Genomic DNA, 20,462 nt, shown 5'->3' with positions numbered 1-20,462 from the left:
GCCACATCTAATGCTAAGCTTGAAGTTGATAAAAATAGGTGAAAACGTGAGTGGTGAAGATGAGACAAGAAGTCCACAGAGGGAGATAGACCATTTAAGTGAGTGGTCTTTTATTTGTAACTTAATAGAAGTCAATAACATAAGTTTTCACTGTTTCACAGAAAGAATGATGTGGCATAAGTTACCTACTATATAGAAAATATGAGAAATACTCTCAAATGGTCTTGTAGCATCTAAAAAGGGAGGGAAAGAGTTAACATTTCAGATCAATAACACTTCTCTCTTCACCAGCACCAACTTGCAACCTCAAAACTGTCCTAGTCTTATTGGGCTTGGAAAAAAAATCCTCGTTTCTTTCAGCTGTTAAGGATCACAAACTTCAATAGTAAATGATTACCTACATCCTTTCAAATCTTTCTTCCCTTCGCTTTTGAATAATTCCATTCTTTCTTCCAATCACAGTCTTGATGCTTTTTCACAATCCCCTCTGACCGTGTCTTCAGTTCTCCGTTTTGTTCCCTTCACACTGCGCATAAGTACATCTAGAGTGAAGAACAATACCAAACATGCCTTCTTGTGCTTCATGTCAACACCCACTTTGTAGCCAGAGAAACCCCCTTCCTCCTGTTTTTTATGGATCTCTCTGTCTCGTCCTTTATCCTCTCTCCTTGAGTGCTGTTTTCTTACCTCCATCCAGATAGATTGTACATCTTACTTATTCCACCTTGTACTAACAAAGTTACTGCACCAGCCTTTTCTTTTCTTTTGCTCCCTGACTTTCTGAAATGTCACGTACCTTTTGAATATTTAGTTCTCAACTTAGATCTTCATGTAACATTGTCTCCCTAATGGCTGTAAGATGATATCCATTAACCTCCATTTGTGCCAATTCACTTATTTTATTCCAAATACTTTGCAGATTTGAGTAGTCATTAATGTAAACTTTTTACCATTTATCCCCCTTAGACTCATATTTATTGTTGTTTTCTTTTGTTTGCCCACTTTGTCCTTTCCTGCTCCACTTTGGATATTGTTATCAAAATAGTTGCTCTGCAATGCACTCGTCCTTTTGCTTTGTAAATTTGTGTGTTCCCCCCACTTCTCCCAAGCGTTTTCCCCACCTAATCAGTCAAAATCCCTCTCTACTTCCCTAATTATTGGATTCACCTGGACACTAATTCAGCATGGTTCAAGTGAAACCTGTTCAACCCAGACAGCTCTCTTCTACTCCAATTCACATGGTGGCACTGCCCCATGAACCAAACTCCAAATCCTTCCATGCCAATCTTTAAGGTTTCCATTTAACTCCATCATTTTGTTTATACTGAGGTGGTTTCTCTGTGGCAGAAGTGGATCTTTGCAACTCTGAGAATTTCTGTCACTTGTGAAGGCCAATGGGAAATTCCAGGGCAAGTCCTGATCTAGCATATACGGTTATGTCAGATGTATAGTGGTGGCAAGAGTGTGCTAGCAGGACTGCAGAAGTTCAGTCTGTGTTTAGGTGTTTGCCAAAGTAACATAGGTTTGTCAGCTTAGAAGATTAGAAATTTCAGCTCTAAAATAATTGCATTACTAATTGCTCAGTCCTATACATGATCATTTGTGTTATTAATATAGTGTGGACGGAACCAAATTATCCTTCAGCAGACCTGTACCTTGGTTGAAAGAGCATTCAGCATGTCGTCACGTAATGCAGAGATTGCAAATGAACTTGGCTATCAGATGGTTTTACAAGGAAAAGTAAAAGAAGCTGTGAGATGGTACAAAACTGCAATGTCACTGGATGAGTCAAGTGTTCCCGCATTAACTGGTATGACATTTTATTTATTTATATTTATTTATATCCTCAAAGGAAATGCTGTGCTGCCTTTGTAAAGTGCAGCAATTCTTCAGAGCCTTGGCTCTTTTGATGTAATGATGGCTACACAGCTTGTTTTTCTCGGACTCTAAGGGAAGATTTCAAAGTCAATGTCTTTGCATTATTTTCCCTATCCTGGGTACTGGCCCAAGTTTTAAACTTTCTTGCTAGTAGCTTGCAGTGAGTGAGATTTTTAAAGAAAATACTGTTTAAATTTGTTTTAATTTGGTTTGCCAACTGCCAGTGACTACTATTACAATACACAGTGAAATCAATAACGAAAAAGATAATTGAATTTCCAGTGACAGTTGGAAGGGATTACTTGACACGATTTCAAGTTTTTTTTTCTGGCCAAATGTTCTAGAAACCGCTGGACATCAACACTACACTAGTTATGTCTTCAAGTCCATGACCATAGCAATGTAGATAAAATGGGCTTTGTATCTGGGTAGAAATGCTACTGACCTCTGTTCTAGACAATGCCTTCCCATCACCCCACATCCTCTTACTTTCTAACTGCCAACTCCATTCTGTCTTGGAATTAAACATGTTAAAATATAACTGTTCACAAAACCTGACATTCCAAACACTATCTCATGAAACTTGGAGACTGAAGTCCAGATTTTCAGGGAATTGTGAACTCCAGAAGTTACAAACCGCTTACAATGGCTTGATCACCAGCTTTATCCATCCAAAGTTCCCAAAGTCCTTCAACTGGCGTATTCTAAATCTTCATATTACCAGCCCTTTCAACATTTCTGTTTTTGTCTTTTAAGTTCTCCTTAATATTTTGCAAGTATCTTTTATTTTACTACATTCTGTATTTATAAGACTATATTATGACCATCATAGGAGCAGAAATTAGGCCATTCAGCCCGTTGAGTCTGCTCCACCATTCAATCATGGCTGATGGTTCTCAACCCCATTCTCTCACTTTCTCCCCATAACCCTTGATACCCTTTACAATCAAGAACCTATCTGTCTCCGTCTTAAATGTACTTAATGACCTGGCCTCCACAGCTTTCTTTGGCAGTGAATTCCATAGTTTCACCACTCTCTGGCAAAGAGGTTTCTCCTTATCTCTGTTCTAAAAGGTCTTCCCATTACTCTAAGGCTGTGCCCTTGGGTCCTAGTCTCTCTGACCAGTAGAAACATTTTCCCAACATCCAATCTATCCAGGTCATTCAATATTCTGTAAGTTTTAATTAGACTCCAACTCCCGGCCTGGAATCCTTCTAAACTCCATCAAGTATAGACCCAGGGTCCCCACACATGCCTGATATGTTCAGCTGTTTATTTCTGGGACCATTCTCGTGAATCTGGTCTGAACAAGCTCCAGGGCCAATACACCCTTCCTGAGATATGGGGCCCAAAACTATGCACAATACTCCAAATGTGGCCTAACCAGAGCCTTATGGAGCCTCAAAAGTACAACCCGCTTTTATATTCAAGTCCTCTCGAAATGAATGCTATCATTGCATTTTCCTTCCTAACTACTGACTCAACCTGCAAGTTTACCTTGAGAGAATCCTGGACTAGGACTCCTAAATCCGTGTGCACGTCAGATTTCTGAATTTTCTCCCCTTTTAGAAAAGAGTCCATGCCTTTCCTCTTCCTACCAAAGTGCATGACCTCACAATTCCCACGTTATATTCCATCTGCCATTTCTTTGCCCATACTCCTACCCTGTCCAAATCCTTCTGCAGCCTTCCTGCCTCTTCAATGTTACCTGTCCCTCTACCTATCTTTGTATAATCTGCAAATGTAGCCAGAATGCCCTCAGTTCCTTCATCTAGATTGTTAATATATAAAGTGAAAAGTTGTGGTCCCCACACTGAGCCTTGCAGAACACCACTTGTCACCAGCTTTCATCCTGAGAAGGTCACTTTTATCCCCACTCTCTGCTTTCTGCCAGATAGCCAAGCTTCTATCCATGCTCACAACTTGCCTTTAACATCACGGCCCTTACCTTATTCAGTAGCCTCCTGTGTGGCACCTTGTCAAAGGCCTTCTTGAAGTCCAGGTAGGTAACATCCATTGGTTCTCCTTGTTCTAATCTACTCATTACTTCCTCAAAGAATTCTTGCAGATTTGTCAGGCATGACCTACCCTTGATGAAACAATGCTGACTCTGCCCTATTTTAACATACACTTCCAAGCATTCAGAAATCTCATCCTTCACAATGGATTCCAAGATTTTACCCACGAGTGAGGTTAGGCTAATTGGCCTGTAATTTTTCATCTTCTGCCTTTTTAAACAGAGGTGTTATGTTAGTGATTTTCCAGTCCTCTGGTATCCTCCCTGATCCTAGTGATTCCTGAAATATTACCACTAACGCCTCCACTATCTCTTCAGCGATCTCTTGTGGAACTTTCAGGTGCAGTCCATCTGGTCTAGGTGATTTAGTCAGGGCATTCAGTTTTTCTTGTATCTTCTCCTTGTTGATGGCCACCATACTCAGCTCTGCCTCCTCACTGTCTTGAATTTCTGGGAAATTACTTGTGTCCTCCACTGTGAAGATTGATGTGAAGTAATTATTCAGTTCCTCAGCCATTTCTTTGTTCCCCACTACTGTCTCTCCTTCGTCATTTGCCAGCAGCCCAATATCCATATTTGCCTCTCTTTTGCCCTTTAAAGAAACTCTTACAGTCTTCCTTTATATTATTGCCTAGCTTACCCTCTTATTTACTGTTCTCCTTCCCTAATCTCTTACTTTGTTGCCCTCTGTTGGTCTTTGTGAACCTCCCAATCGTCTGATTTCCCACTGTTTTTCGCTATTTTATGTGCTTTCTCTTTTGCTTTTATGCTATTACTTCCTGAGTCAGCCTTAGTTGCCTCATTCTCCCTACATTATGGTTCTTTTTCCTCAGGATGAATCTCTGTTGTGTCTCCTGAATGACTCCCAGAAACTCCTACCTTTGCTGTTCCACTGTCTTTCCTGTTAGACTTTTCTTCCCGTCAATTCTACCTAGCTCCTCCCTCATGCCTCTGTAGTTGCCTTTATTCAACTGAAATACCGTTACCTCTGATTCTGACTTCTCTCTCTCAAATTGCAAAGTAAATTTAATTATGTTAAGATCACTGCTTCCTAAGAGTTCCTAACGGTACCTTAAGCTCCCTTATTAAGTCTGCCTCATTGCACAACACTAAATCCAGTGTTGCCTGTTCTCTAGTGGGCTCCACCACAGGCTGCTCCAAAAAGCCATCTTGTAGACATTCCAGAAATTCCTTCCCTTGCAATTCACTACCAACTTGATTTTCTCAGTCAACCTGTATATTGAAATCCCTCATGATCAATGTAACTTTGCCTTTCCTACACATCTTTTGTATCTCTCGTTGTATCTTGCACCTCAGCTCCTCACTACAGTTTGGAGACCTATACATGACACCATCTATGGTTTTTCTACCTTTGCAGTTCCTCACTTCTACCCACACAGATTCTACACCATCTGACCCTACTTCGTTTCTCACTATTGAGTTAATTTCATTTCTTACTAATAAGGCAACCCCAGCCCCTCTGCCCACCTGCCTATCTTTCAATAGGATGTATGTCCTTGAATATTCAGTTCTCAATCCCGACCCCCTTGCGGCCATGTCTGTGATGCCCACCACGTCATACCGGCCAATTTTGATCTGCGTCACAAGCTCATTTACCTTATTCCTTATATTGCAGGCATTCAGATATAACATCTTTGGTTTTATATTAACTGTCCCTCATTGTCAATTGTTTGTCCAGTGAACTTGAAGTTTGATTGCCAGCCTTTTTCATACAATGTCCTATTTGTGTATGTGCTGGAGTTAATAAGCTGTCCTGAGTTGTATAATCTTACCTCGTTTTCTAATTTCCCCTATTTTCTCACACACACACCACCGCCACCGCCACCACCACCACCACCACCACCACCTATGCCCTACATACATGCGGTTATCTTGGACCCTGGTCACAGTGAATGGAAATATAGATCTGTTAAGAAGCTTTTAATTGATTACCTAAAAATTCTGCATCCAATAGATACAAAATTAAATGGAAAGTATGTTTTGCTAATAAATTAATTTTGGCTATCATTGCAATTCAAGGTATTATAAGATGCCAATTAATTGAGGGACAACTAGAAGATGCAGAACAACAACTGGAGTTTCTTAATGAAATTCAACAATCTATTGGAAAATCTGGGGTAATTCATCTTTGTTCTTGATGTTTAATTTCAATTGTACTTAATTTATAAACTTTAGTCAACCATTTTCACATGCTTTGTTCTTGTTAGCCTGCCTGTAGGCACCATTATGTGTACCAACGTTAGCATAACATGTGCTGAATGTTTTAAAGTTTTGTTCTTTTCTTCTTCCTTCAAACCTTTTCATACCAATCAGTTGTTCAACTTTATACAAATGCTATTGAAAACTGGAACACATTGTAAGTTTCTGAAGATTGTAGTAACATTTCAGCAGCATCTATAAAAATTGCAATGTGTGTTTAAATTTTATTCATTTGTTTATGGGATATGGACGTTGCTGGCTAGGCCAGCATTTATTGCCCATGCCTAATTGCGGAGATAGAAATTTAAGAATCAAACACTTTGCTGTGGTCTGGAGTAACATGTAGCCCAGGCTAGGTAAGAATATCAGATTTCCTTCTCTTCAGAACATTACTGAACTAGATGGGTTTTTAACAACAATTAACAGTGGATACATGGTTGTCATTAGGCCAGCTCTTTATTCCAAGTTTTTATACTGAATGCAAACTTTGCTATCTGCCATGGTGGGATTTGAATATATATTCAGAGAACATTCGTCTGAGGTTCTGGATTACTAGTCCAGTGACATTACCATGTGCCACCAATTTCCTAGATTAATATCAGATAAAAATGATTAAATACTTTTCATTGTATCATTTTCAATGCAAATATTTAGGGTTTTGGTGAAACCAAAACATTCAAGACTATTAAAACTATGACTGGATGTTGCAGATCTGTGGATCTCTGAAGATGTGAACTGCTGATTAAACAATAAATGCGGACAAGCAGTCGGTTCTCCAGCCAGACATTGCCCTGACCTCATCCAATTGTCTCTCCTTTGTTAGGCTAAACATATTACGATAGTTTGCCAGCAGGTGGCCTCCTTTTCTACATGTTATTAAAGTAGTGAATTCAAATCTCTAATGCTGTTGGAATCATGTGATTGATGACAAAAGTCCCTGAAGCCTAGGTTTGTTGACTTAATTGCAAATGCACTTAAAAATTAATTTTCAGCAATTTCAACCACACCTTTGTTATGTTTAGAATATCTCTTAAACAAGTTCTGATAAGTTTTAATGCAATCAGATTCTAAAAAGAGCTAGTTATACAATTCTGTATACAGCTGGTAGCTAAAGAAAATAATATAAATCCTATTACAAACCTGCAAATTCCTATATTTGCTGTAAAATTGCTAAAAACTCTTAATGTGCTAAAAAAAATCCAAAAGTGATTTTAAAATGTGATAATAATGAGTTGCATGGATAAACAAATCGTTGGAGATTTGACAAAAGATATCATTTAAGAGATTGTATTTATGTAAATTTTTGAAAGTGCGGAAAACAATTTCAAATTAATTGAGGCCAAGGTAGCTGAAGAGCCATTTTATAAGAAACCAGTAAAAGTGTTGGTAAATGAAAAGGTCATATTCCAAGTAACAGTGTCTTGGACAAAATGAAAATGGCCTTTGTAAGTAGACCCGAGGAGTGACAAATAAAGCACATTAATGTAGTGAAGCTGGAAGAATTACAAAGATTTTGTCCCATATTCCAACATGAGTTGTGATGATGCTACCCCTTTAACAAGCTTATATTGTCCTTTGTTATTTTCAAGAGGGGTTGTAAAGGTAGAGGTGCTGATTTGTCTGGAAGTTTGTACTTTGAACAATGGCAGGGATGTGCCCAGTTCTCCCAGTTTAGGTTTTTTCTAGTTTGGTTTAGTTTTTGCAGGCAATCAAAATCTGATGGTGACCAAGAGAAGCAGCTACAGTGAAAAGTAGTTCCATGTTTCAACAGAGGTTTTGCCTGAACTTTCTCTCTGGAAAATCCAGCCTGTAAGAACCTGTGCTTGAAATTACCTTTAGCCAAGGGGTGTGTTTATGGGATGTTGTAGGGATTGGTACAGCTTTGTTCAGTTGTGAATCAGTGGTGCTGGAAGAGCACAGCAGTTCAGGCAGCATCCAACAAGCAGCGAAATCGACGTTTCGGGCAAAAGCCCTTCATCAGGAATAAAGGCAGAGAGACTGAAGCGTGGAGAGATAAGCTTGGGGAGGTTGGGGGTGGGGAGAGAGTAGCATTGAGTACAATGGGTGAGTGGGGGAGGAGATAAAGGTGATTGGTCAGGGAGGAAAGGGTGGAGTGGATAGGTGGAAAAGGAGCTAGGCAGGTCGGACAAGTCATGGTGACAGTGCTGAGCTGGAAGTTTGAAACTAGGATGAGGTGGGGGAAGGGGAAATGAGGAAACTGTTGAAGTCCACGTTGATGCCCTGGGGTTGAAGTGTTCCGAGGCGGAAGATGAGGCGTTCTTCCTTTCCGAGGCGGAAGATGAGGCGCCCCCAACCTCCCCAAGCTTATCTCTCCACGCTTCAGTCTCTCTGCCTTTATTCCTGATGAAGGGCTTTTGCCCGAAACGTCGATTTCGCTGCTCGTTGGATGCTGCCTGAACTGCTGTGCTCTTCCAGCAGCACTGATCCAGAATCTGGTTTCCAGCATCTGCAGTCATTGTTTTTACTTTGTTAAGTTGTGATCTAGTGTCAGTTGGGTTATCAGTTAAGTTTTCTAAATTCTGTTTTCTTTTGTTCTTGTTTCATCCATTATGTTTAAATAAGTTCTGTTTTGCTGAAAGCTGAATGGTTTGACCAGCAGCAGCATCACTCCTGGAATATCTGCTGAACAGAAAATAAAATTTAGGGTCTGGACTACCTTCTTCGCATGTTTTAAGGAGATCTGGCCTGATCCATAACAGATTGGGAGCTCTTGTTGGGATTTATTCTATCGTTCCAATTTGGGATTAGGATTGTTGGACTCAAAGGCAACACATTGTAGGTATTAATGTCTTTTGTTTCAGGTGTTGAATTCGGTTGGTTTAAGCAGTGCTTAGTGTAGTGATGGCTCCTTCAGTCACTAAGAGCTTTCTCAGGGTGGAAGAACTGACTTTGGGGGCTTTACAAAAGGTGAGCAAGGCAAAGCTGCTGGAGTTGAGTTACCTTCATGCATGAGAAAAAGAAAGATGATTACAGCAAATGGCTCAGCATTAAATTTGCTGGAAACACCATCAGAATCTTTAGAAATGGCTAATATTCAATTGAAAATGAAGCAGCTTGAGTTAGAAGCAAAAGAAAAGAAAGGGGAAAAAAATGAAATGGTTTGAATTACGATTAAAAACAGAGGAAAGAGAAGAAGAATGAATCGTCCGAGCAGAACAGAAAGGACAGAATTATTTTAGCAGAACAAAAAGAAAAGGAGAGAGAAGGAAGGGAGAAAGAGAGAGATGCATGGGAGAAAGTGTGCGTTTGAGCTTCATACATTGGCACTTAGATGAGAAAATCAGCTTAAAAGGATGGAGGTGAAGGCAGAAGGTAAGCTTAGTGCGGAAAGTAGTGAGGATGAGCAAACCCATGGTAACCAAAGGCCTAGTAGAGATCTGTTTAAATATATCCAAGCATTGCCTAAATTTGATGGGAAGGATGTAGAAGCCTTTTTCATCTCATTTGAGAAGGTGGTTAAACAAATGAAGTGGCCAGTGACCATGTGGGTTTTGTTGATTAAAAACAAAGTTGGTAGGTAGAGCGAGTGAGGTATTTGCATCACTATCAAAGGAGGTATCTGGGGAATATAGGAGGTGAAGCAAGCCATCATAAGTGTGTGTGAGCTTGTGCCAGAAGCTATTAAACAGTGTTTCAGGAATCTAAGGAGGGACCTTGGTCAAACATACATCAAATTTGAAAGGATCAAACAAAGTAATTTTGATAAGTGGGCATGGACATTAAAAATAGAACAGAAATATGACACAATTAAGAAAGACAACTATTCTGGAGGAGTTCTAAAATTCCTGTAATGGTGAGAACTTGTGGAAGAGCAGAGAGTTAAATTGGCAAGATTTAGCAGCTAAAATGGCTGATGATTGAATTGGTTCATAAATAAAAGTTTGGCTTGCAAAATCAGTTTCAGTCCATGAGGGTTAGAAATTAGGGAAAAGAGAAATCTTCACCTAGTAAGGGAACTGTTAATCTCAGTGCAGATTTTGAAGATAACTTACCACAGGGTAAAAAGAAAACTGATGAAGGGGAAAAGAAGTTTAAAAAGATCCCGTGTTTTCTCTGCATTAAAGTAGACCACATAAAATCACTATGTTGGTGGGTTAGAGAAAGCACTGATAAGCCAGTGAATTTTGTTGGAGTAGAAAGAACAGTGGAGGCTAAAAAGCTGCACCAGAATGTACCACCTGGTCAGAGGTTAGTTAAGGAGGAAATGCCAGATCTTCTTAGATCATTTACTTACGAAGGTGATTTTTGCTTGCGTAGGCCAGGAACAGCAGGTAAAGAGGTTCCAGTGTAAAGAGACACAGGGTTATGACAATCTTTGACATTTGAGAGATGAGGAGATATGTAACTCATAAGGGTTATTGCCAGAAATAGCACTAGTAATTGGAATTCACAGAGAGAAAAGAAGTGCTTAATTATGTAGAGTGAGGTTAGACTGTCCAGTGAAAAATGGAGAAGTGGTGGTAGGAGTACTAGAAGAACTCTCAACTCAAGGAATACAATTTGTCCTTGCTAATGCTATAGCTGGTTCACAGGTAGGAGTGCTGCCTCCTGTGGTTGAAAGGCCTGTGGAAAATCAGGTAACTGAGGTATTTCAGGAAGCATATCCTGGGATTTTTCCTGACCGTATGGTAACAAGGTCGCAAAGTCACCAGCTGAAACAGGAGATCAAAAAATACAGATGAGAAAATTGAAGTAGAATTATCAGAGATCATGTTTGATCAAATGGTTGAGACAAGACAGGAACAGGTGAAGGACAATGTGGATATTTTTAGCTTAGAGAAATTAACTGAGTTACAACAGAAGGATGAAAAACTGAAGCAATCGTATCAAAAAGCATACAGGGACAAAGAATCGGAGTGTATTCCTGTGTGCTACTATTTTTAAAATGATGTCTTAATGAAAAACTTGAGACCGTCACATATTCAGGCAAATGAGAAATGGGTGGAAGTTCATCATGTGTATTATCAGTGGGTTATAGAAAGGACATCCAGGTAGGAGGTCATTTAGGGGTAAGGAAAACTCAAGCTAAAATACGAAAACATTTTTACTGGCCTGGACTGCACAAGTATGCAGTTAAATTTTGCCAGACATGTCGTACGTGTCAAGTAGTTGGAAAATCACAGGCAGTAATAAAAACCTGCACCTGTAATACCTATTCATGCATTTGAGGAACGTTTTTACAAGAGTCTAAGAGTCATACCTAAAAATGAGGTGTCAAGTTGGTGAAGCTGCCAAACAGGATTACTTGCGTGCCAGACGACATAAACAGCAAGTGATAGACAGAGCTAAACGATCCCACAACCAATGGATCAGACCTAAGCTCTGCAGTCTCTCTACATCCAGTCGTGAATGGTGGTGGACAATTAAACAACTCACTGGAGAAGGAAGCTCCACAAATATCCCCGTCCTCAATGGTGGAGGAGCCCGGCAAAATTGAAGGCTGATACATTCACAGTGATCTTCAGTCAGAAGTGCCGAGTGGCTGATCCATCTCTGGCTCTTCCGGTGGTCCCCAGCATCACAGATACCAGTCTCCAGCCAGTTTGATTCACTCCACGGCTGGAGGCACTGGATACTACAAAGGCAATGGACCCTGATGACATTCCGCCAATAGTACTGAAGACATGTGCTCCAGAATGTGCCTCTCCACTAGCCAAGCTCTTCCAGTACAGTTACAACACTGGCATCTACCCAACAATGTGGAAAATTGCCCATATATGTCCTGTACACGAAAAGTAGGAAAGGTCCAAGCCGACCAATTACCGCCCAGCCAGCCTCCTCTCCGTCATCTGTAAAGGGATAGAAGGGGTCATCAACACTGCTATCAAACAGCACCTGCTAAGCAACAACCTGCTCAGTGACGCCCTGTTTGGGTTTTGCCAGGGTCACTCAGCTGCTGATCTCAATACAGCCTTGGTTCAAACATGGACAAAAAAAGCTGAATTCCACTGATGAGCTGAAAGTGACAACCCTTGAGGTCAAGGCTGCATTTGACCGAGTATGGCATCAAGGAACCCTGGCAAAGCTGGAATTAATGGGTACCGTGTGGCAAACACTCTGCTGGTTAGAATCATACCTGGCACAAGGATGGTGGTTGTAGTTGTGGAGGATCAGTCATGTCAGCTCCTGGGCTTCTCTGCAGGAGTCCCTCAGGGTAGTGCCATAGGCCAGCAATCTTCAACTGCTTCCTCAATGACCTTCCCTCTGTCATAAGGTCAGAAGTGGGGATGTTCGCCGATGATTGTATAGTTTTCAGCACCATTTGTGACTCTTCAGATAGTGAAGCAGTCTGTGCTCAAATGCAGCAAGGCCTGGACAATATCCAGGCTTTGGATGACAAGTGGCAAGTAACATTTGTGCCACAAAATGCCAGACAATGACCATCACCAATAAGAGGCACTGTAACCACCGCACCTTTGACATTCAACAGTATTTCCATCACTGAATCCCCCACTGACAACATCCTTGGGGTTACCATTGACCAGAAACTCAACTGGACTCACCACATGAAGGACAGTGGCTACACAGCATGTCAGAGACTAGGGATGCTGCAGCGAATAACTCACCTCCTGACACCCCAAAGTCTGTCCACCATCCACAAGGCACAAGTCAGGAGTGTGATGGAATACTCCCCATTTACCTGGATGAGTGCAGCTTCAACAACACTCCAGAAGCTTGACACCATCCAGTACAAAGCAACCTGCTTGATTGGCACCACATCTATAAACATTCAATCCCTCCACCACCGCTGCTCGTTAACGGCAGTGTGTACTATCTACAAGGTGCACTGCAAAAATTCACCAAAGATCCTAAGACAACACCTTCCAAACTCACAACCACTTCCACCTAAAAGGAAAAGAGCAGCCGGTACTTGGGAACACCACCACCTGCAAGTTCCCCTCCAAGCTACTTACCATCCTGACTTGGAAATATACCAGCTGCAAATGTGTTGCTGGTCAAAGCACAGCAGGCCAGGCAGCATCTCAGGATTAGAGAATTCGACGTTTCGAGCATAAGCCCTTCATCAGGAATAATGATTTTTTAATAATTTTTTACTTGGAAATATACCACCCTTCCTTCACAGTTGTTGGGTCAAAATCCTGAAATTCCCTCCCTACTGGCATCATGGGTCAACTCCCAGCAAGTGGACTGCAGCAATTCAGGAATGCAGCTCACCACCACCTTCTCAAGGGTAAGTAGGGATGTGCTATCAATGCTGGCTAGCCAGAGACACCCAAGTCTCACAAATGAGCAAAAAAAATTAAGTTGTAGGACCCCTATCTCATACAAATGGTAGGAATCAATATTTGTTAATAATAATGGATGTGTCCATTAGATTTCCAGAGGCCATTCCATTTCACAACATCATAGCTAAAAGGATTGTAGAAGAGTTACTCAAATGTTTTACCAGATACAGACTACCCTCTGGGATACAGTCAGATCAAGGTTCCAACTTTTACATCCACATTATTCAAGGAAGTTCAAATGTACGCATGCCATCCAGAATCGCAGGGAGCGTTAGAAAGGTGGCATCAGACATTAAAGACCATGTTGAAGACTTGTAGCCGAGACTATCCAAATGATTGCCCTCAGGGAATTCCATTTGTACATTTTGCCATCAGTGATTCACCAAATGAATTGACCAAATGCAGTCCATTTGAATTAGCTTTTGAGCATGAAGGGAGATTACCACTAAAATTGATTAAGGAGAAGTTGGTGATTCAGAATTCAGAGATCACGTATTTGAACTATTTGTCAAATTTTTGGGAATAAAGAAATAGAGCAGGGGAGTTGGCGAGACAGCATTTAAAAGTATCACTGCATAGAATGAAATAGGAAGCAGCCAAATGAAAAACTCTCAATTTTGCTATTGGAGATAAGGTGTTAATGTTACTTCCAGTGATAGGTGAACCTTTAAAAGCAAGGTTCATTGGATCTTATCTAGTCAAAAGGAGATTGAGTGAGATGAACTATTTGATGAGGATTCCAATCAGAAAGAAATCTCTCAGTGAATCCTGTGAATATGCTCAAAAGGTATTTTGAAAGGGAAGGAGAGCAAAAGAAGAACGTGTTACTAGTTTCAATACAGAGAGAAGAACCAAGTTCAGATTCTGAATTGGACATTCCTCAAATTTAGATAATGAAGAAGTTTTCAAAAAGTGGAATAAATTTATTGAGTTATCTCCCAGTGGAAAATCAAAAAGACCTGAAAGAGTTATTGCTATTGTATGGAGACATATGTGGGAATAAGCTGAGAAGTGCTAATTTACTTATGCATGATGTAGATGTAGGAAATGCTGTTCCAATTAAGCAACATCAATGTAGACTTAACCCTCTAAAGTTGACACCGGTTCCAAAAGAAATTGAACACATGCTCCAAAATGACATAATCAAAGTGAGTTGCAATGACTGGAGCTCACCCATAGTAATGGTGCCAAAACCAGATGGTACCCAACGATTATGTGTGGACTATCGCAAAGTCAATGCAATTAGAATATCTGATTCATATTTGATTCCATGTTTGGAAGACTGTATTGAAAAGGTGGGACAAGCAACATATTTTCTAAGTTGGATTTGCTCAGAGCATACAGGGAGATATCTTTATCCAAAATACCAAAGACAATTTTGGCTTCTATAACACCAAATGGACTGTACCAATTTAAAGTTATGCCATTTGGTATGAAAAATGCGCCAGCCACATTTCGAAGCCTAACCAATAAAGTCATTTCGGATTACCCAATTGTGTTGTTTACATCGATGACCTGGTGATTTTTAGTCACATATGGAAGGAACATTTGCAGCTTTTATCAGAATCATTCAATCGACTTTGGGAGGCAGGCTTAGTGATAAAGAGTGAATTTGCCAAAGCCCAAGTCACGGCCTTGGGCCATGCTAACAAAAATGGACAAATAGCCCCATGGAATGCAATATCAAAGGCTATTAGGGAGTTTCCTATACCATTGACAAAAAGAGCACTACTACAATTCCTGACATTGAGTGGATTTTATCAGAAATTCTTACTGAGCTCCACTCACTGAATAGCAAAAGCAAAGCAGGAAGTTTCAGTGGACAGCCTACTGTCAAAAGGCATTTGACAGCCTGAAAGCTGTGTTCACCACTGTCCCAGTATTGACCACATCTGAATACACAGGCGAGGAGGCCTTGCCTGATCCACAAAGTGTTAATGTAAATAGTGCAAATCATTGCAAAAATCATCAATGTTTTGGTATTTAATTTAGAATAGTTGATTGTAAAACAGGCAGCAATTTTAATCTTTAAACTCCACAAACAATGACATGGACAATTGAAATGTAATCATTTCAGAGTCATTGAAAATATTCACTGAGGATGAACTTGTATTTATTTGTATATTCCTTCTTCATATCTGAGATAAAAGTCTCAAATTTCATACACAAAATGGAATTTTTGAAGTGAGTCACTGTATTAAGCAATGAAATTATTTAAGCTTACACTAAATATTTAAAATGTAGCTGCATTAATGAAAAGTCAGGTACCTGGTTAAAAGGGTCAAGGACATAGAGGCACAATTTTAAAATTAAAGGCTGGGGTTTTAGAGGAGAATTGAGGAAGAATGTTTCCATCTAGAAGGTGGAAGGATTCTAGAATGCACTGCCTGTGAGGGTAGTTGAGGCTGGTAACGTCACAACCTTTAAGCAGTACTTGGATGAGCACTTGGAAGTGTCATGTTAGTCAAGGCTATGGGCATCATGTGGAAAAGTGGGACTGATATAGGCAGTGGTGTGTTTTGGCAATACAGACTTGATGGGCTGAAAGGCCTCTTCTCTACTCTATGATTCTAAGTACTTTGCAACATAATGATGTAATGCAAACTTGTCATGCGCCTGCCATGACAACTCCTACCATGATGTAATTGTGGTGGAGACAAAAAAAGGCAGTGGGGTCCTCACCTGCATTCTCTTGCCTGATTAAATTTTCTTCCATCACAAACTGACCACAAGATTCCTCTTAAAAACTTGCATTTATATACTGCTTTTTAGAGATCTCAAGTAGACTAGAACACCTACAGCAATGATGTACTTTTGAAGTGCAGTCTCTCCTGTAATGTAGGAAATGCAAATTTACAACAGCCATCTCTCACACACAGCAACATGATGATGATCAGATAATAAGAGTTGGTGTATTAAGACCATAAGACATAGGAGTGGAAGTAAGGCCATTCGACCCATCGAGTCCACTCCGCCATTCAATCATGGCTGATGGGCATTTCAACTCCACTTACCAGCGTTCTCCCCGTAGCCCTTAATTCCTCGAGACAACAAGAATCTATCAATCTCTGCCTTGAAGACATTTAGCGTCCCGGCCTCCACTGCACTCCGTCGCAATGAATTCCACAGGCCCACCACCCTCTGGCTGAAGAAATGTCTCCGCTTTTCTGTTCTGAATTGACCCCCTCTAATCCTAAGGCTGTATCCACGGGTCCTAGTCTCCTCGCCTAATGGAAACAATTTCCTAGCGTCCACCCTTTCCAAGCCATGTATTATCTTGTATGTCTCTATTAAGTCTCCCCTTAATCTTCTAAACTCCAATGAATACAATCCCAGGATCCTTAGCCGTTCCTCATATGTTAGACCTACCATTCCAGGGATCATCCGTGTGAATCTCTGCTGGACACGTTCTAGTGCCAGTATGTCCTTCCTGAGGTGTGGGGACCAAAACTGGACACAGTACTCCAAATGGGACCTAACCAGAGCTTTATAAAGTCTCAGTAACACCTCTCTGCTTTTATATTCCAACCCTCTTGAGATAAGTGACAACATTGCATTCGCTTTCTTAATCATGGACTCAACCTGCATGTTTACCTTTAGAGAATCCTCGACTAGCACTCCCAGATCCCTTTGTACTTTGGCTTTACTAATTTTCTCACCATTTAGAAAGTAGTCTATGCTTTTATTCTTTTTGCCAAAGTGCAAGACCTTGCATTTGCTCACGTTGAATTCCATCAGCCATTTCCTGGACCACTCGCCCAAACTGTCTAGATCCTTCTGTAGCCTCCCCACTTTCTCAGTACTACTTGCCTGTCCACCTAACTTCGTATCATCTGCAAACTTCGCTAGAATGCCCCCAGTCCCTTCATCCAAATCATTAATATATAATGCGAACAGCTGTGGCCCCAACACTGAACCCTGCGGGACACCGCTCGTCACCGGCTGCCATTCCGAAAACAAACTTTTTATCCCAACTCTCTGCCTTCTGTCAGACAGCCAATCCTCAATCCATCCCAGCAGCTCACCTCGAACACCATGGGCCCTCACCTTGCTCAGCAGCTTCCCGTGTGGCACCTTATCAAAGGCCTTTTGAAAGTCTAGATAGACCACATCCACTGGGTTTCCCTGGTCTAACCTACCTGTCACCTCTTCAAAGAATTCCAACAGGTTTGTCAGGCATGACCTCCCCTTACTAAATCCCTGTTGACTTGTTCTAATCAGACTCTGCTCTTCTAAGAATTTAGAAACCTCATCTTTAATGATGGATTCTGGAATTTTACCAACAACCGTGGTTAGGCTAATTGGCCTATAATTTTCCATCTTTTGTCTTGATCTTTTCTTGAACAAGGGGGTTACAACAGCTATCTTCCAATCATCCGGGACCTTTCCTGACTCCAGTGACTCTTGAAAGATCTCAATCAATACCTCCACTATTTCCTCAGCCACCTCTCTCAGAATTCTAGGGTGTATCCCATCGGGGCCAGGAGATTTATCAATTTTAAGACTTTTTAACTTTTCTAGCACTATTTCTTTTGTAATGGCAACCATACTCAACTCAGCCTCCTGACTCCCTTTAATTGTTGGGATATTACTCATGTCTTCCACTGTGAAAACTGACGCAAAGTACTCGTTAAGTTCTCCTGCTATTTCCTTATCTCCCATCACTAGGCTTCCTGCGTCAGTTTGAAGTAGCCCAATGTCTACTTTTGCCTGTCGTTTATTTCTTATGTACTGAAAGAAACCTTTACTATCATTTCTAATATTATTGGCTAGCCTACCTTCATATTTAATCCTCTCATTTCTTATTACACTCTTTGTTATCCTCCGTTTGTTTTTGTAGCCTTCCCAATCTTCTGATTTCCCAATGTTATTGGCCACTTTATAGAATCTCTCTTTTTCTTTAATACATTTCCTGACTTCCCTTGTCAGCCATGGTTGTCTAATCCCTCCCCGGATAATCTTACTTTTCTTGGGGATGAACCTCTGTATAGTGTCCTCAATTATACCCACAAACTCCTGCCATTTTTGCTCTACTGTCTTCCCTGCTAGGCTCTGCTTCCAGTCTATTTTTGTCAGTTCCTCTCTCATGCCCTCATAATTACCTTTATTTAACTGTAACACCATTACATCCGATTTTGCCTTCTCTCTTTCAAACTCCAGACTGAACTCTACCATATTATGATCACTACTTCCTAAGGGTTCCCTTACTTTAAGATATTTTATAGAGTCTGGTTCATTGCAAAGCACTAGGTCCAGAATAGCCTGCTCCCTTGTGGGCTCCATGACAAGCTGTTCCAAAAAGCCATCCTGTAAGAATTCCATGAATTCCCTTTCTTTGGATCCACTAGCAACATTATTTACCCAGTCCACCTGCATATTGATTGAACAATAAATATTAGCCTGGACACCTGCTCTTTGAAATAATGCAATGATGTCATTGACGTCTGTATAAAACGGCAGAACCTCATTAACTGTCTCAACGGACAGATGCTACCTCCTTAATTTCAATTGCAGTACATGCTATTGTTTGCACTTACATTTAGAATCCCTACAGTGATTCAGGAAACAGGCCCTTTGGCCCAACAAGTCCACATCAACCCTCCGAAGAACGTGCAAACTCCACACAGGCAGTCGCTCAAGGCTGGAATCTAATGTAGGTCCCTGGTGCTATGAGGCCGCAGTACTAACCACTGAGCCACCAGTGCTGCCCTTTCAGTTTGCTGAATCAGTTATTAATTATTATTTGATAACCAGTTCACATTTCCTGCAGTCCAGGGAGCTATTGGCAGCTCTGCTTTCTAGTATAAAGTGTGTTCATCAGTGTGAATTGGCTTTAATGTGATTGATGAATTGTGGGCACTATTTGAATAATGCAAACTGCCTACTGAACAGGTATAGCAATCTGCTATAGCAATCCTCAACAGTATAACTTTCTATAGTGGCTTTCCACAGCATGATTTTCTACAGTGTGTGATCGAAGAGGAACGCAATCAGCGAGTTATACCAGAACGACCTGTACTTCTCATGTTTTCAAATGTATAATAGCATCTCTGAACAGGTTAATTGAGAAACATATTTGTCCTTCCTTAGGAGACTCGTGTGCTGCAGCGGTAGTTCTCTAGCTCAGAGCCAGATGGCCTGGGTTCGAGTCCCTTCTGGTCCAGAGATGCATCATAACATGTCTAAACAGGTTGATTGAAAATATCTATCCTTTCTTAGGCAAAGAGACCTTAGCCATACTCCACATGTATCTGAAAATTAAGCATCGTTAATAAAAGAAAATGTGCATAAGGAGGAATATCTGTTCAGACAGAAAAAGGAAATCAAATTACTTTCATGTTTTTATTCCAGGAACTGTCTTTCCTGCGTGCAGTTTTGGCAGTGAAGAAACAGAAGGGACAGGATGAAGTCATTCATTTCCTAAATGATGCTATTGACATTCATTTCTCCACATTGCAAGGCCTGCCTCTGGGAGTTCACTACTATGAAAAATTAAATCCTGACTTTTTGTTAGAAATTATTCGTGAATATCTTGCCTTCTGTCCCACACAGGTAAAAGATCAATGTTAAATTAATATTTAATCAAAATTAAATAAAATCAGAACATAAGAGATGCTTATATTGTAAATGTGTTTGTGGTTCTAAAATTTAAAAGGAGTAAGATTGTCAGTTTTTTTTAACTAGTCCTACTGTATAGTTTAAGTCAAATAGTTCATAAAAAGGGTGGAATTTTAAGTAGTAATAGAGCAAAAATGTCAGCATTCATCATCATTACTTTTCTCAAAGGGCAACTTCTGGAGTGTGTGAATTGAAGTTATAGATAGAGCCAAATGCTGCTGTCAGTAATTCTGTATTTCTCTTATCTGGTGAGCTGTTGACGTCTCTCAAATTGAAATCCAGTAGAATCACTGAAAGTGCACATAATATCAGTTTTATTATAGAGATGCTTGGGGTAAAAAGCACATCTTTTCTGAATAAGAAGCAACTGAGTTTTTAACAAAATTCTACATTTTTGAACTTCTTACTTTTTTGTGCATGCTTTAATCATGTACTGCTCTCTCAGTGAAATTTTGATAAT

At 40.5% G+C, this 20,462-nt stretch overlaps 1 protein-coding gene across 1 annotated transcript in view; it reads left to right on the top strand.

The window, feature by feature from the left end:
• The window catches only part of ttc21b (tetratricopeptide repeat domain 21B), a 120,341-nt gene that overhangs the window by 21,098 nt on the left and 78,781 nt on the right, over window positions 1–20,462 (top strand). The window contains exons 9-11 of the mRNA XM_060827872.1: window positions 1,618–1,810; window positions 5,937–6,034; window positions 19,736–19,936. Coding sequence (XP_060683855.1) covers window positions 1,618–1,810; window positions 5,937–6,034; window positions 19,736–19,936 — 492 coding nt within the window. The remainder of the gene's footprint in view (window positions 1–1,617; window positions 1,811–5,936; window positions 6,035–19,735; window positions 19,937–20,462) is intronic.

This window comes from Hemiscyllium ocellatum, chromosome 7 (genome assembly GCF_020745735.1).
Source record: "Hemiscyllium ocellatum isolate sHemOce1 chromosome 7, sHemOce1.pat.X.cur, whole genome shotgun sequence".
Lineage (NCBI taxonomy): Eukaryota > Metazoa > Chordata > Chondrichthyes > Orectolobiformes > Hemiscylliidae > Hemiscyllium > Hemiscyllium ocellatum.
Note: the sequence above shows the minus strand (reverse complement) of the source record. Positions and strands in the feature narration are given on the sequence as shown.